The sequence below is a fragment of the Vanacampus margaritifer genome, chromosome 4 (genome assembly GCF_051991255.1).
Source record: "Vanacampus margaritifer isolate UIUO_Vmar chromosome 4, RoL_Vmar_1.0, whole genome shotgun sequence".
NCBI lineage: Eukaryota > Metazoa > Chordata > Actinopteri > Syngnathiformes > Syngnathidae > Vanacampus > Vanacampus margaritifer.
In genome coordinates this window covers 6,336,150-6,354,100 of record NC_135435.1, presented here as the reverse complement: position 1 = coordinate 6,354,100, position 17,951 = coordinate 6,336,150, and the positions used below count along the sequence as shown (strand labels likewise).

Below are 17,951 nucleotides of genomic sequence, written 5' to 3'. Positions count from 1 at the left end.
CAAATTGTGAACAAAAACTGAATGCAATTATGTGGAAGTGCCAAATTTTAACATTTTATTCAGCATACAACATAGAGAACAGGTCAAAAGTTTAAACTGAGAAAAAAATATAATTTTAAGGGAAAACTGTTGATTTTAAATTCTATGGTGTCAACAAATCTAAAAAAAAGTTGGGACAAGGCTATTTTCACCACTGTGAGGCATCCCCTCTTCTTCTTACAACAGTCTGCAAATGTCTGGGGATCGCGGAGACAAGTTTCTCAAGTTTAGAAATAAGAATGCTGCCCCATTCTTGTCTAACACGCATCTCTCTAACTGTTCAACTGTCTTGGGGTTTCTTGTTGCACCTTCCCTTTTATGATGCGCCAAATGTGCTCTAGAAGTGAAAGAAGTGGACTGCAGACCTGCCATTTCAATACCCGGATCCTTTTCCTACGCAGCCATGATGTTGTAATTGGTGCTGCATGTGGTCTGGCATTGTTGTGTTGAGAAATGCAAGATCTTCTCTGAAAGTGATGATGCCCAGACGGGAGCATATGTTGTTCTCGAATCTGAATATACCTTTCTGCATTGACGAGGCCTTTCCAGATGCAGAAGCTGCCCATGCCACACGCACTCATGCAACCCTATACCATCACAGATGCAGGCTTATGAACTGAGTGCTGATAACAACTTAGGTTGTCCTTGTCCTTTTTAGTCAGTTTGATATAGTGCCCCAGTTTTTCCACAAAGAACTTTGAATCGTGATTCGTCCGACCACAAAACAGGTTTCCACTTTGCCACACTACATTTTAAAGAACCCCTGGCCCAGAGAAACGCCTGCGCTTCTTGGTCTGCTTTAGAAATGGCTTCTTCTTTGTACTGTAGAGTTTCATCTGGCAACGGCGGCTGGCACGGTGGATTGTGTTCACCCACAATGTTTTCTGGAAGTATTGCTGAGCCCTTTCTGGGATTTCCCTTACAGTAAGCATTCCTGTTTACTGTGCAGTGCCGTTTAAGGGCCCGAAGATCATGGGCATCCAGTATGATTTTTCCGCCTTGAGCCTTACACACAGAGATTGTTCCAGATTCTCTGAATCTTTGGATGATGTTATGCACTGTAGATGATTACTTCAACCTTTTTGCAATTTTTCGCTGGTAAACACCTTTCTGATATTTCTCCACTATCTTTCTGTGCAACATTGGAGGAATTGGTGATTCTCTACCCATTTTCACTTCTGAAAGACACTGACACTCCGAGAAGTTATTTTTATACTACAATCAAGTTGCCAATGGACCTCATTAGTGGTAACTGGTCTTCCAGCTGTTTTTGTTATAAGTGCAATTGACTTTTCCAGCCTCATATTGATACCTGTCCCAACTTTTTTGAGATTTGTTGGCACTATGAAATTTATAATCAACATATTTTAGCTAAACTAACCACTGAAATGAGAGGTTTAGCAAAGAAATTGTGCATCACTGACTGAAACAGAGACAAAACCATGTTATTTTAGTCTTACCCAGGTGAACCCATACAGGTCAGTCATGCTGAGAGGAAGAGAAATCTCAGGGGACCTCAGGAAGTGGGTAGTGACAGCACATCTGTCTGGGAAAAGCTATAAATCTAAAAAATAATTTAGCTTCATCATTCCACTGTGAAGCAGATCATCTGCAACTAGAGAACACTGAACATTACTACAATCCAGGCTAGAAGTGGTGGATGACCTTCTAAAATATCAGCAAGAACCACAAGAAAAATGATAATTCAGGTGAAAGCCAACCTGTGCATCACATCGAGGGATTTGCAGACCTCTTTTGCTACATCTAGGACACGTCCATGCTTCAACAATCAGAAGAAAAGTCAATCGACAAGGCTTTCATGGAACGCTTGCTAGGTAGAAGCCTCTGCTCACAAAAAAAGATCAAAGCTGCCCATCTCAACTTTGCCAGTGAGTACTTGGACAACACTGAAGCTTTTTAGAAGTCCCTTCTGTGGACAGATGCGTCCAAAATTGAACTGTTTGGTCACAACTAAAACAGTCATGTTTGGTGAAAAGTCAGCACTGCATACCAGCAAAAGAACCTTCACCCTACAGTGAAGCATGGGGGTGAGAATGTTAAATTCTGTGCTGGCTCTTCATCCTCAGGACCTAGATAACGCTACATAATCCAGGGAATCATGAATTCAGAGGAATATTGTGAAATCCTGGAACATAACCTGAAACCGGCCTTTGTGAAGTTACATCTTGGGAGACGATGGATCATGCAACAGACAATAATTCAAAGCATTCTAGCAATAGAACCAAGAAATGTCTGAAGAACACGATTCATGTTCTGAATGTGCCCAGTCAAAATACAGACTTAAATTCTATCAAAATACTGTGGCAGGACCTGAAGCGTGCAGTTTTTGCTAGACGCCCATCAACCTCTCTCAACTGGCTGCATTTTGCAAGGAAGAGTGGCAAAAATCCCTTAAAGTAGATGTGAAAGACTGATAAATCAATAAAGAAAGTGTTTGGATGAAGTTCTCATTGCAAAAGGAGGGGCAATGTACGATTAAGTGAGATTTTCACATACCTTTGCACCCATTAAATTTTTCTTAAATCAACAACTTTTGTTCAAGAATGAATGACAATATTATCATTCATTTTGTTCAAGTCTATTATTTTCAATGTCAGCATTGTAGATTCGGGTATGACTAAACATTTAATAAGGTTATCTTAATATTTTATACAAAAAGTCTGACCATGCCTGCAGGGTTCACAAACTTTTGAGCAGCACTGTATATATAACGGCTCTGATCGCTAGCCGCAAGCGACTGCTGATGCGAACAACTTCCTGTGATGCAGGTCAGGTTTTTTTTTATTATTATACTTTAATACTTTTTTGGGGGGTCGGTGAGACAGATAGGGTGTGTACTCACACCCCTCACGATCAGCTTGCGGTCTACCAGTCGACAACTATCAACTGGTTAGGCAGTCCTGTTTTAGTTCATGATAAACTTAAATATAACATTCATTGATGTTAAATATTAGTATTTTAACTTAAGCTCTGAATTAATAGGAATTTCCAAACCAATATATAGTGACCTAAATTTTGTGAATTTTACGTAAATTACGTGTTGATACTTTTGATATTTCAGTCATTTGAGGTACTGTGATTTTCAGTATGGTGCCAGACAGTAAAGCCGTGGTATGAGTTAGCCGACGCACACAGGGAGCAGAGTGGCATCTCTGCACAGCAAACGTTAATACAATAGTCACATATTGACTGATAGCAGCAAAATGTATTAGTGGCGGTCAAAATCCATTTGTGGTGGACCACCGCAGATTGTGTATGTGAAAAACATTGAGGATGTAATGTTTTAATTAGATCTGATCAGCGAATTAAGACATAACAGCCAATCACAAAATGTGCATGAAAAGCAAAATACCGGCCAATCCAATATAGCCGATCAGATCAGTGGAAAGTTTACTTCCATATGAGTAACTTCTCTCCCACCTTCCTTTTCTAGGCCATGTTGCTGGTCTTCTCTTCACTTCTTCTCTGGAAGACATCGGTGAGATCCAATCAAACAGCTTGCTCAAGAGACACAAGAGTACTCTGGAAGACGTTGTCGGCAGTGGCTCGGCTTTTGACTGGCAGGGTGTGAGGGGGCATTATCTGAGTGGTGACAAAGTAGACAGCTGTAGTCGTGGCACCACCGTCCTTGGTCTGAGTATGAAGCAGGGTGAAACCGACCCAGTTAAAATAGCAGGGCATCTTGGCGCTGATGCAAAAATTCTCTCTAATACTAAACTCGGCAAGAGCAAGAGGCCTCAGTCATTGGCATTGAGTGGTTTAGAGGAGACTGCTGTTACAAGCCCTTGTAAAGATGAAGAGGAGAACGACGACTCCAGTGATGAGGACACAAGTAATATAGAGGCTATTTTTGATTTGGAAGATTTGGATTTGGATCAAACTATCATAGAAGTTGGAATGACCTCCCACAAAAAATGCCAATGTTATAAGAATCATGTTGAATGCAGCCAAAGTTGTGACATGAACAATGTGAGATCAAGTGGAACTGTGAACCGGACAGGTATCGAGACTGGCTATGATCCTCTATCCCTACTAGCTGCAGAGTCACAGTCAGAGCAGCAAAAGGGGCATCTGTGCCCAGAGGACGCCAGCACACCCACCGACAACAGGCATTTGGCCAAGGAGATCGAGCTGTACATGAGGCACATGGGGAGCCCACTAAGCAGTCGTACACCAAGTGTGGACCTGCAGGACCCAACCAGCCCCCTCATCTTCCACCCATTTTCACATTCTGCTACTCGAAGAGCTAGCTTACCCCATTGCTCCCCCTTTAGGACTCCAGCTGTGCCAAGGTCTCGCACCTTCCACCCTCCCTCACCCACCCAGCCCATATCACATCAGCGTCTGTGGTCATCACCACCCTGTCGCAGCGCTAGCACCACCCCTAGCCCTTGTCCTAGCCCGCGCCCAAATACCTATCGGGAGAAGACAAGCAGATTGCAAGTTGCAACTCCCTCACCATCCTCCTCCTCGTTTGCTCTTGACACACTGCTGACACCAACACTGGATGTTTTCAAAAGCAGTATGTTCTCTGCTGGGAAAGGGGTGGCAGAGAAGGCTAGCCGTTGGTACTCACGTCTGGCTACATACACCACACCAACCAAGGTACATACACCATGTAAAATGTCTCTTTTTTTTCTTTTTCTTTATGTTTTTTAAAGCCGTGTACAACAGTATTATGAACTCAAAATAAGGGCAAGCAAAAATCAACATGTAACTTTGTCAGCAGTGATGAATGTGTTAAAATTTTAGGGAAACACTAGTACTTTACATCATTGAAGGGATACTGGCCTCATTGAGCCATTTTCAGCAGTAAAAAGTTAATATTATGTCTAGAATGAATTTGATAACGTCATTATTTTTCTTGTACAATTAATAACTTCCATCCATCCATCCATTTTCTTGACCGCTTTTCCTCACAAGGGTCGCGGGGGTGCTGGAGCCTATCCCAGCTGGCTTCGGGCAGTAGGCAGGGTACACCCTGAACTGGTTGCCAGCCAATCACAGGGCACACAGAGACAAACAACCACACTCACAATCACACCTATGGACAATTTGGAGTGTTCGATTAACCTGCCATGCATGTCTTTGGAATGTGGGAGGAAACCGGAGTACCCGGAGAAAACCCACGCAAGCACGGGGAGAACATGCAAACTCCACCCAGGAAGGCCCAAGCCCGGACTCGATCTCACGTCCTCAAAAAAATTCCACTTCCTGTTGACTGAAGATGACATCACCTGTGCTGATGAAACGGATAACGACCAATCATGGCTCACCATTTTTCTGGGTTTGGTCAGCAAACTGAGCCATGATTGGTCGTTACAGACTTCCTCAGCACGTGTGATGTCATCTTCAGTCGACAGCAAGTGGAAAAATTTGTATTTAGAGGTATTAATTGTACATGAAAAATAATGACGTTACCAAATTCTATCTAGACAAATTATTATCTTTTTGCTGCTGAAAATGGCTCAATGAGTCTTTAATATTTTAAACTAACAGTGAATGTGAATACACCACATGCATCTTGATGGTATGCTGTTTTTGTATGATATTAAGTCAGATGCATGCACCTCACTAAATGTATGGTTGTTGTTTGAACAGACATAATGTAAGGATCCAGTCTGATCTCTAGCTAATTAAAAGTTGACAAAAATGCACTACAGTACATTCATGAATTATGGACTTTAATCTGTAATAGAGCTAAAACTCTTTGTGGGTAGGAGTTCTTATAGTTTCTGCTCTCAAACTTGAATTACATTTTTACATCATTCATGGGCTTTGTGTGTCCATATCTTCTTACCCCCAAAAATTGTTTTTGACAATATGTTCTATGCAGCCCCTCTAGTCTAAATATGGTATTCTGGTTAATATTGCATTAAGCAGCAATGGCTGGATTTTGCTTCATAACTCATATTCCACAAATGTAATATTAATCAGAATGTCATGTTTAGACTAGTGAGGTCACATATAACATTATTGTCAAGAAATGTTTAAGGTTGATTTCCACTTTAAGTTTTGAGCAATGATCAGTCTTAACTTCACTTGTTTACTGTTTGATAACGTTTCCATTTCTGCTTACCCAGGACACTCAAAGTCACCGTCTCAGTGTGTCCTCGCTCGACGTTGTGGATCCAGATTGCTTCTCTGTTGAAGATGAGGAGCACAAAAGGGAGTCAAAGAGCTATATGGTTTCCCCACAAAAGAATGGACCTCTTGGCCCAAAGGGATCTCGAAGGAGTCCAAGACCAAGCCCTTTCCACAGCAGACTAAACAGTCCCACTGCATCATCAAGCCTTAGAAGACCAACATCCCAGCTTTCTGGTAAATCCTTACATTTTCATTTGTACATCAACAGCTTCTTTCATCAGATTTAGCGGTACTTGGAAATGAGTGACAAGCAGGTAAATGCAGGCAGAGGTGGCGAAGCCTCCCTTTCCCTGCCCCTGCATGTTGTAGAGTTCATAATAATACTATTAATAATAAAAATGGTTACATTAAATTATTTCCCATTTTAGTCTGCTCTGTGTTTTACGTTGATTTTCTTTATCAATCAAATAATGGCAATGAGCTCATCATAAAAATTAATGAAAGCTAAATTGTGCATTTCCTGTTCAAATGCCGGGGATGTGACATTAACAAACATTGCACTTGGAGTGCCTCTATTGCCGACGTCGGCAGTTGGCGGGAGACCTCACACAAGAGACATCGCTTGCCTTTATATCGGCAATATACGTGTTTTATCACACATGACGACTGACGTTTAACAGTCTAATGATACCAGGCATGTAATTTTAGTATCAGGGCTTTCATTAGATAAAAAATATAAAAGTAAAATTAAATGCTAAAAAACTGCAGCAACAATGAATGAAGTTAAATGGGCTTTTACTTGTATAGCACTTTTCTACCAAAGCACTTTAACACTGTCTCCTCATTCACCTTCTGATGATGCAGCATCAGGAGCAACTGGGGGTCCATTATGTTGCTCAAGGACATGTTGAGACAAAATTGAACCCACAACCTTCAGGTACCGCCTGAACCATGCTGCCCCTCTTGACCTTATGTTAAATATTATTTTGTTTTTGCTTGCTATCACATTGTTAAACAGTGGAATTGATTGAAGCATATCATTTAAAAACTTTGAAAACAAATGTTTCAATTTGGGTTCAAAATTCTAATATAGGCTGAGCTTCTATTTTTGGGTTTGTATTTTTACATCTGACTCCAGTGTAGTCTCAGGTGCTTCACCAGTCATGAACTTCACCACACGTCACTACAAATAAGATCTGATAGGTAAAGCTTGCTTTACTGCTGTCCTACTTTTCCTAAATATCCTTATCCTTACTCGGGTTCTGTATGTGTTCCCCGGGTGATGCCCAATGTCCGCTCACTGCCTTTACCTTCCAGAAGTTTGGTTTGAAAATTGCCAGTGATGTATCAGTGCTTGTTTTACAGTCAATCTGTAATGTGTTGTTGGTCTTTTGCCACACGTTCTTACCACTGTTCATAATCTTCCAGATGACCTCTCACCTCCTGGCTTCCCTTTGTCAGACAAACCAGACGTGTGCTCCTCGCGCTACACTAGCAACACCAGCATCTTCAATAACTATGCAATGGAGGTGACAACACTTAACTCACCTGTGCAAATACTGGAAGCACAGTCATGATTTTATTTTATTATTATTTTTTAATGAACTTAATGACAGAGCTATTACTTTGACTTTGTATGAGCAGAGTTTAGTTTTCTATAGCCTAATTTCTTTGCTTTCTTTTTAATAGTTTCATGAATACACTATTTTTGAGTCTCTTTTTTTTGCGTGCTAAAAATGTTTTACATTTTTCAATTTTCCCAGCTATTGATATCAAGCTGTTCACGCTGTAAGACATGTGACTGTCTGGTGTACGACGAGGAAATCATGGCTGGTTGGACAGCTGATGACTCCAATCTAAACACCATCTGCCCCTTCTGTGGAAACCCCTTCCTGCCTTTTCTTAATGTGGAGATTCGGGACACGAGAGGACCTGGCAGGTAATTTAGACAGTACTTCTACACTGCATCTTGATAGCATGGTAAATGATGATATATTTGTCAATGTGACTTGTGTTCTTTTGTTCTTAGGATGTTCCTAAAGGGAAGCGCATCAGTGGATGAGGCGATGAGCTCTTCGTATTCTGCCTCCACGGGCTTTGACACAGGGACATCCACCTTGCCCACCCCTTGTCCCGACACAGCTATTTCCCCTCCCTCCCCTGTGATTGCTATCCAAGACTGTTCAGTGAGATCAAGGTACAAAGATGTCAGAAAAATACACCACAACATTCGACTTAGGTTCTTTTATCTATATGGTGCAGTTCTGAATGGAAGCGGGTTGTTTCTCCACAGAACTCGATCCACCAGATCTCACGGTATAGACATCCGCTCAGAGTGGCGCCAGGGGGCTCCATGTTCTGGAACAGCCATGGCCCGTAGTGTCAGTGCCTTCGGTCCAGTGGAGGAAGCATCCCAATGCAACCATTGTTTGCCAATCTCTGGCAGTTTACCCAGCCGGCTGAATGAAACCACTGTATGTCCAACACCACTGGTATATTTTAATTAGGGGTGTCAAGCGCTTAAAATTCTCACACACAAAATTTATATCTATTCTAAATGTACAATAAAAAAAAATCTAAGTTTTCATACTCTTGTTAATATAAAAGTGGAAAAAAAAAGTTTGACTAATTGAGTTAAAATTAAAAAGATGTACTATACTTTAAAAAAACGAGTGTGATATTGATTTGTGTTGAGGCTATTTTTTGCCACTAGAGAGCATAATTGCATTTGTAAGACATTGGTGACAACTCATTTGCAACAACTCTGCATTTTTCTTTTCGTACTAAGAGCGATCTTATTTTTAACATGAAGTAACTTGTGAAATTCTGCACATTTTTGAAATTGTAAAATACAACTTGACCCCAGTCTCCACAAATATATGCATTATTATTAAGCAGGCTTTCCCAGCAAGGGGCATCATTAATCGCACATTAAAAAAATTAGTGGCGTTTAAGGAATGTTAAATTAACTCAAAATTAACACACTAATATTGACACCCCTAATTTTACTGAAAAGTCATAATGAAAATAAATGTGGTCAGCAGCGTAGTCATGGGTTCATTCAGACATTGTGAATAATTTTAAATAATACTAATAATAATTGATCATTAACTCCTTCACTCCCAGCCATTTTCACTGAAGCAACCCCCTTTGCTCCCGGCTGTTTTACTGGATTTTTGACTGATTATGCAAAGCCCACAGAATGTTGTGTTCTATTGCTATAAAAACATGGAACCTACCAAAAGACAGATTTGAGTTTCTTCTTTCATCAGGAGAGAAAAAGTATATTTCTATCTGTTTCCGTTTTGCAGCAATTGGCATTAAAATATAGCTAAGGTTTATCATTACTCACAAATCTGTTTAAAACAGTGGGGGAAAGAGCTTTTTGCAACATGGCCCTGGTTGAGCTCTTATACTCTGCTGTCACCTGCTGGCTGTTTTTGTAATAACTACCATTGATTCAAGCATTCTCTTCAGTTCAGAGGCTGCATTGAAGCCTTCTGTATGCTCTAGCATAAAAAAAACATTTAAAACATATAAATACGTCTTTTGGAGCATGGTAATATTTAAAATAGACCATATTGATATGTTTTTGGGAGAGAATGAGTTACAAATCCCTCACGTGCTTTTTTTTTTTTATGTAAATTTTTGCAATTATTTTAAATGTTTTAGTTTGCATGTTCTCCCTGTGCGTTTCCACAAAATAAGACATCATTTTTGTCCAGGACCCACTGAGTATGGACTGGCATCTTCACAACCCTGAGCCAGTGACGGTTCCTTACCTGAGCCCTCTGGTGTTGTGGAAGGAGCTGGAGAGCCTTCTGGAGAATGAGGGTGACCCAGTAATTACAGAGGCTGATATGGTGGACCATCATCCTATCATCTTCTGGAACCTTGTGTGGTACTTCAGGCGTCTGGACCTGCCCAGCAACCTGCCCGGACTCATTCTCACCTCTGAGCACTGCAATAGGGAATCCCAGGTAACAAACGTAGTACAGTGTACATACGCAGAAGAAAAGCCAAGGCAAGAAGTTAAGTTCTGTTCTTTCTGCAGGTCCCTCGTCAGTGGATGATAGAGGACAGTAAGCATGTGTTGATCCAGATACTGTGGGACAACTTGAAGCTGCAGCAGGATCCCGTGCAGCCGTTTTACATTCTCTGGAACACGTACAGTGAGTCATACTTCTTTACTGGACAGTGAATTTGGACTTGGGCAGAAAGTTTGTATCTAGCAACTCGCAACATGAAAAAACAAACAACTGAAAAAAAAATTTCAGGAAAAACATTTATCAAAATGTTCTGGAATAAATTTCAGTACTTTCAAAACAAGCCATGATGTGATGAGACAAAATTTCCAAAATTCTAGAATCTAATTTTGGAAAAAGGGTAGCTAGTTAATGGCAGGCGTGAGTATAAAAAGAAAATACAGCTTGAAGCTATTGTATGTATAATGCACCTCAGTCATGTCATTTCAGTTGCCTGTTAAACTGTAGAAACACATGTAGAAAAATGGAAGCATTCACTGATCAACTAGCCTTAAAGACTGAATGTTAGTAAGCTTAACTCCTTCACACGCAGCCATTTTCACTGAAGCAACCCTCTTCGCTTCCGGCTGTTTTACTGGATTTTGACTGATTTTGCAAGGCCCCATAATACTGTGTTCTATTACGATCAAAACATGGAACCTACCAAAAGAAATATTTGACTATATTTCTATCTGTTTCCGTTTTGCAGCAATTAGCATTAGAATGTAGCTAAGTTTCATCATTATTTACAAATCTGTTTAGAACAGTGGGGAAATCAGCTAGTTTTCAACATGGCCCTGTTTTATCTCATATACTCTGCTGCCACCTGCTGGCCGTTTTTGTAATAACTACCATTGGTTCAACCGTTCTCTGCAGTTGAGAAGTTGCATCAAAGCCTTCTGTATGCTCTAGCATACTTTTTTTTTTTTTTATAAATGCGTCCTTCGGACACTTAACACATTTAAAATAAAACGTTTTTGGGAGCAAATTAGTTAATATTGGGCGAAAGTCTTGCATGTCCACGGACCATCACTTTTCAGGAAACCAGAAAAATTGAAACTCATGTCAGCTTGAAAAGAAGGAGGTCGTATTTTGGGACATTATTTGGGCATGTCGGCTATGTTTGCACCAACAACACTGCACATTGACAAAGGAACATCATACCTCTAGTGTTGTAGTGGTGACATCATGTCAACAAACATTCAGCCAACAAAAAGCAACCCGGCTGATCTCAATGTGGAGAGAATTGCAGTCATATCAAAATAGCGTTCCGTTTTGGCATGAAACAGTCAGGCAGCCGCTATAAATCAGAAGACGAAGAAGAATGTCACCTTACCACACAATAACAATCTGTAACCTCAATCCAAACCCACAAATGAATGGCTTTACCAGAAGATAATTGAAGTTTTAGAACAGGCACAGTCAGACCTAAATCCAGGAAATTGTTACATTTTGTATTTTATCTGTATTTCCTGTTAGTTGACTGTCAGTTGTAAATAGAGTGCTGTCGTGGGCTCTGTTGTAATTGTTGATTTTCAAAGGTCGAGCCAGTCGTCGCCTTCTGCTAACGGGCTCTGTCTGCTCTTTGTCTTGCAGGGCTTAATTGTACTCTGTTGTTAGAAAGTGAGTGTTGTCTTCTGCCTGTTACTTGGCTTGTCGTCTTTGCTCTCTTGTGTGTGTGCTCTCTGTGCTCGCATCTGTGACCGTCAAAAGTCACCTTTGACTTTTCATGTTTTGAGTGAAATGACCTGTTGTGTATGTGGTCACATTGATGAGAGGCGTCTGTCGCAAATACATCCATGCCCTGCATTTGGATGTGGGTATTGGTTTTGTGAGTGTCCACGTACACGTTCATTCAGATTTAGACAGGCAATAAAACAGGCTCATTATTTTAACGACCATCAGCTGGTGTGCTATTATTGTCATTATTAGGCTAGCAGCACAAAGTGGTTAAATACTGGCTTCTATATTAAATGTTATGAAATGAAGTACGTAATGCTAAACAAACAGTCCAGACATAAATCTGTCATTACAAAAAAAAGGGGGGGTTACTTTACTGACCTGCTTGTGTGTGTGGTTTGGTAGACGTGGGCTATTCTGTGGCCCGAACCGTCCCAAAAGAGGAGAAGGCGTTCACGGAGGAGCTGCTGCACTGTGTGGTGAGGAGCATCCAGAGGAATGACGTCGGCCGACCGATGGCTCATCTGCTGGAGCTGCAGGACCACACGCTCGGGCTCAAAAGGCAAAGGTCAGTTTCATCATGAGGATCTTACACTGCAGCCGTGCATGATTTGCGGGGTTCAGCCAAAATTGCACTTCCTTAATCGTTCACCTGTTTTGGATGTAAATACACTCAAAGCTGAAAGTGTGCAGTTAAAGCATATTGTGTATCTTCCATTTCAAATCCATGAGAATTGTGGCCCTGTCCAAATATTTATGGGCCTAACTGTAATTTGGCTGTGATTCCACGTGTTGAATCACAAGTGAATGGCTTTGCAACAGCACAGAGGTTTACAACCAATCAAATTGGAAGGTTCAGCCTGCGCTGCCAAGCTGCACTGCTTATAAAAAAAATCTAACTTTTTTACATTGCCGCCTTCCAACCACAAACCTAAAGAATACAGTCAATGATCCCAAGCGCCATCTAGTGGTGAACTAAAAATTCATTCATTTTAAAAAACGACTATTGATGTCAATAGTATGTAAAAATATATATATATCTTGTTTAATATATGTTGTTCTAGTAATCACTAATTATTTTACATGGCTGTAGTCTCATCTTACAAAAGGCTGCTACTGTATGTTTCGCCACCATCTTCCTGCTACGGATGCCCAAAAGACAACTTTGCAAATTTAGTTACCCCGGGTGGTGCTTCCATCGAGTGTCAGACCCAATTCTTACCTTCCACACACGGTTGAGGCCTGCAGGTGGTCGTCACTGAGTCCTGTGATTCAGGCTCCTGTCGCTTGTCACCGTCTGCTTTGCTCTCGCAAGCTTTTACTAGCTTTTTTAAAAATATTTATTTTACTAGCTTCTCCCGCTAACCGCTCTTGTTAGCCATTCCAGACTAACGCCCGCTAGCCGCTCGTTAGCTGCTCCAGCTAAATGGTAGGCTTGCGATGTTTGGTCTCTTTGAGCCACCGTAGTGTGCGTGCTTGTGCTGCCAAATGTGCATTTCGGCTGTATCCTATGCTAGTGGTCACTTATTACACACTATGCCTTTAAGCAACATGAAGCTTTTTGACATAATTCATTTTAGCCTGCCTCTAGAAATAGTCCAAGTTATTATTACTAAATAATCGCCAACAGTGGCAGAAAGCCACTAATGGATTGAACGCAGCCTCATGTGAGAAAGCCCAAATGTGTACCTGGGCTTTGTTTTAGCCACGGCCCAAAAATTGGGACACTTGAAATGGTGAGAAAGAGTTTGTAACGCTATATCTCTACAATTCAGTACTGCACTTTTCTCAGTCTTTGCTCATGTTTTCTCCGGAGGACCCAAAATGGCCAAATAAATTATATATTTTTCTTAATAAATAACAGTGAAACTAAAAATGGTATATAAGAATACAATTAAATATATATATATATATATATATATATATATATATATATATATATATATATATATATATATAATATATATATACAAATTTAAATTAAAACAAGAAAATATAGGTACATGAATAAATAAAATATAAAGTACAAATAAAAAAATGAGATAAAAAAAATTAAAATAAAATAAAAGATTTAAATTGTCAATAAATAAAAATGCTCTGCTCTCTTATTTATTTATTTCATGCTGTATACACTGTTGGCTGAAATGTGTCATGAAATGTTACTCAAATGAAGGGGCGGTTTTAAGTGTGTCTTGGTTTGAACTATTCGCCTATTGATTGATTGACATGTCAGACCCTGCCCGGTCCAATGCAAGGGAGAATTCACACACACGAACGAAACAATGGACCCTGTTGTTTACAGGAACTTGTGGGAAGTTGACGAGCAACTCAAGTCAAATTTTTTAGTGACAGTGGACAAGATAGTCGTCCATTGCTAGAGCTCTCCATTACGCAAGCCGGCAGTCTTCCTTGTTCGCCGACCAGAATTGTGTGGAACGGCGGAGTCCAACCAAAGACATGCTTAGGACCGCCCCCTCGTTTGAATAGCATTTCATGACAGCATAGGCAGCATGAAATGAATAAGCATTTTTATTTATTGGTTGACATTTAAATCTATATATATATATATATATATATATATATATATATATATATATATATATATATATATATATTATTATTTTTTTTTTTTTTATTCCCACATTTATTTTTAGATTTTTTTTTGTTTCGCTTTTTTATTTTTGTATGTTTTTTTTTTTACATTTATTTATTTATTGTTGTTTTTATTTCCATTTATATTTATTTTTTGTATTTAATTATTGAATTATATATATTTTTTCACATATATCTATTTATTTTGGCATTTTTAGTCCTCCATATTTTTCAGCAATTACCTTCAAACATATGTGACGTATTGAGAAACAAAACTGAATGATTTAATGTTGGATTGGATGTTTATAACACACAAAGGTTGCATTCTGTATACATGACGACTGCCTGCTGAACTTAACTTTTGTCCTGCGTAGGAGTTTGTACAGAGACCTCCTCTTCCTGTCCCTGGTGGCTCTGGGAAAAGACAACATCGATATTGGTGAGTTGTTGGTTTGTGTTTGAAAGAAAAATACATTTTTGGGGGGAGTTCCACGTCAGTCTGTGACTTCAACATCTGATATTGTTTAAAAAAATACAAAATGTTTCCTGTCCACTGCCAACCGCCGTCAGGTTTAAGATTTGCTGAGTCACATTTTTCTAAACGTGCGCTTGCAACTGTACATCAGGTCTGCATACTTTGACTCTCCTCATGAGAATTGAGCTGCAGGAAAGTTTGACAAGGGACTTAATGGCTTCCCGTTGCTCTTTCCTGACTTCAGACGCCTTTGACCGCGAGTACAAGCTGGCGTACGACCGCCTGTCGCCGAGTCTGGTGAAGCTGACGCGCAACTGCGACCGGCCACCCAGCACGGGCGTCATGGAGTGTCGCCGGACGTTCGGGGAGCCGTACCTCTAATGAGCGGGAACCTTCATCATGTAGCCTTCATTTCAACGGGATGGTCCTCCTTCTCCAAAGACTGTTACTACAAGAGTATTTTTTAAAGCAATATTTTTCAGAAAAATATGGCATGCGAAACTAGTAGCGATGATATTTTCAAATATTTATACAAAATAAGATTTATTTATTCCAGTGTCTTGTGGTTGGTCGTAGGTGTCTTATGGTTTGGTTCTATCATGCTGCTTGACAGTTTGACTTGAATCCAAATGAATTCATTCAGACAATTCTAAACTGACCACCCAAGTGAACAATTCCAACCTTACTAAGTGGGGAAAAAAAAAAAAAAAAAAAAGTACTGTATGCTATCTGACGTGTTTACTTTTTGTTTATAACTGTGGTACAAATTGTCAAATCTTCACTACGTCCGTGTTGGACAAGAAGTTTGATGTAACGTCTGCGTTGATGTTTGACTCGGGGAGGCAACGGAATTGTTTTAACAATCCTCCTCAACTGCTTTTCACACGTATCCATTCAGATATCAAAACAGTAACATTCAGAGATGATCTGTAGTACGAGTGGACAGTTTAATATCAATTTATTAATTGTTTTAACTTGTTTTTAAGAATCATTTTAGCTTTCGATGATCTTCGTAGTACTCCATTAAAAGGATTTCTTCGCTGACATATTTTCTACATACTATACACGAAGCAAGCAGAATTAGCAGATACTGAAAAGATAAACAATGCTCACAGATCAAAAGAGTCATACTTTTAGAAAATGCCATTTTTATTTTATTCATTTTTGCATTACAGCCAGGTGTAAACTACAGTACAAAGATGAGTGTTCAGCAGTCAAAGGCGTTATGACATGACTCCTTCTTGTGACTGGTTCTAAGTAGGCCTTTCAATCATTCCAAAGCTCTGAAATTGAAAATTGGTGGATCTGATTTATCTCTCATTTTGTACTCAACTTTCAGACAGTGTGTTTAAAGACACAAAATGAAATCAAGTTTGCACCTGTTTATACAGCTGCAAAAGTATATTTTAGTGTGAAGTCAAGACACCCAAGGATCGACATACAGTATGTACATAGACGCTGCTACCATATTGGATGTGGCAAAATTACTCTACAAGTAGTGAATTTGCAAATCTTTTCCTTTTGTATTAAATTACTCTGACATCGTATGTGAAAGGGTGATGAGGCATAAACTTTGTGAGCCTTGTCAAAAGTCACTTCATGCTGACGCTTTGCAGCAAAAGGCCAAGCTGGTTAAGGTGGATTCTATGTATCTACAGTATGTTTATGAGAAAGTGCATATCCATCTGAAATCTATAGAAAGGGAATGATGTGATGACTCATACACAGTTCAAAGTCCAGCAATATGAATCATAGGTAGCTGCACAATAGAAGTAACATCTTGTTACCACTCATGTATTATTTTTATTCAGTGTTATTGTGGTTGAAGGAAGACCTTCTCAGGTCAAATAAAGGTCAACCACTTGTGTGACATGGAAGAAGAAATTGTTTCAAGGTCATGCATCTGTTGCACTTTGGCCCATGGGAGTGGCTGATTTCACTTGAAATGGCTCACTGACTATGATGGGAACAGCTTGGGAAAGCTGACATTGATATGTGAAAAGGAAAATGTTGAAATGAATGACTGCACAATATATGTTTGAACGCTTTGTTTAAAAAAAAAAAAACTTTTTATAAGAGTTACTCACATTTGTGCCAGGTGTGGTGATGGTTCTATCAAGGATCAGACATTCAGGACTCTTTGAATGTAAATAAAGTCATATCATCTCCCACATGTCTTTTTTCCCCCCTTCAGACTAATTTTTTTTTTTTTTTGCATGAGTGACGCATCTTTGGCCAAGACAATAAGCCAATAAGACTTATACAGTTTAAAAAAAATAATTTATTGCTTAATGTTTTGAAATGAAATGTTTACTTGTGATTAGTACATTTGCATCCACTTCAGTGACAAAATGACGCTACACCAGACACAAAGGAACATCTGTTTTGTACAAAACGTCAATCAACAGAACCACATCTCTATTCTCACACAGACAACATGATCTAGCACGAGTTTGGTAACAGGTTCTATAGCGCACGGTACTTTAACCCCTTCAGACCCATAGATGGTCCCAGTGGACATAACATATTCGCGTGTCTAAACCAATAAAATGCATAATTTGACTGTCAACACGGTTTATGATTGGAGCTTATATAACCAATCACAAGTTTATTGACATGATGTTCATGTTAAAAATGTTGCATATACAGTAAGTTTATAACACATTACAGCCATATTATACTGGCGTCCACTATAACTAAAAACTTATGTGAGAAAAGAGTCAAAATCAGCAAAAATAAATAAACTTTGCCCAGCAGAAAAAAAATGCATGTCTGAAGGGGTTAAGGGTATCAACTCTGAAAATGCTTTAAGCACAGAAGTTGTTTTCTACACTCTGAAATGAAATGCACAAATGTACTGTTTGTGTGCAAACATAATAATGCAATATATTGTAAATAATTAACCCGTTTCTGCAGCTTTTTTCTTCACTTTGCTTTATATATATATATATATATATATATATATATATATATATATATATATATATATGAACTGATGGTGGCCAAACTTTGCAAAGTTCACTGCTGCCATC

The 17,951-nt window shown here is 39.4% G+C and overlaps 1 protein-coding gene across 4 annotated transcripts in view; it reads left to right on the top strand.

The window, feature by feature from the left end:
• The window catches only part of LOC144050383 (C-myc promoter-binding protein-like), a 56,786-nt gene extending 39,694 nt beyond the window's left edge, over positions 1-17,092 (top strand). For 2 of the 4 annotated variants that reach the window (XM_077563554.1, XM_077563556.1), the window contains 12 exons: positions 3,494-4,665; positions 6,144-6,381; positions 7,576-7,676; positions 7,911-8,086; positions 8,177-8,344; positions 8,441-8,621; positions 9,873-10,127; positions 10,202-10,319; positions 11,769-11,795; positions 12,258-12,420; positions 14,819-14,883; positions 15,164-17,092. In XM_077563554.1, the coding sequence (XP_077419680.1) occupies positions 3,494-4,665; positions 6,144-6,381; positions 7,576-7,676; positions 7,911-8,086; positions 8,177-8,344; positions 8,441-8,621; positions 9,873-10,127; positions 10,202-10,319; positions 11,769-11,795; positions 12,258-12,420; positions 14,819-14,883; positions 15,164-15,300 (2,801 nt within the window). In that variant the 3' untranslated portion in view covers positions 15,301-17,092. The remainder of the gene's footprint in view (positions 1-3,493; positions 4,666-6,143; positions 6,382-7,575; positions 7,677-7,910; positions 8,087-8,176; positions 8,345-8,440; positions 8,622-9,872; positions 10,128-10,201; positions 10,320-11,768; positions 11,796-12,257; positions 12,421-14,818; positions 14,884-15,163) is intronic. The other 2 variants (XM_077563557.1, XM_077563555.1) reach the window with 1 other exon arrangement.
• The last annotated feature ends 859 nt before the right edge of the window (positions 17,093-17,951 follow it).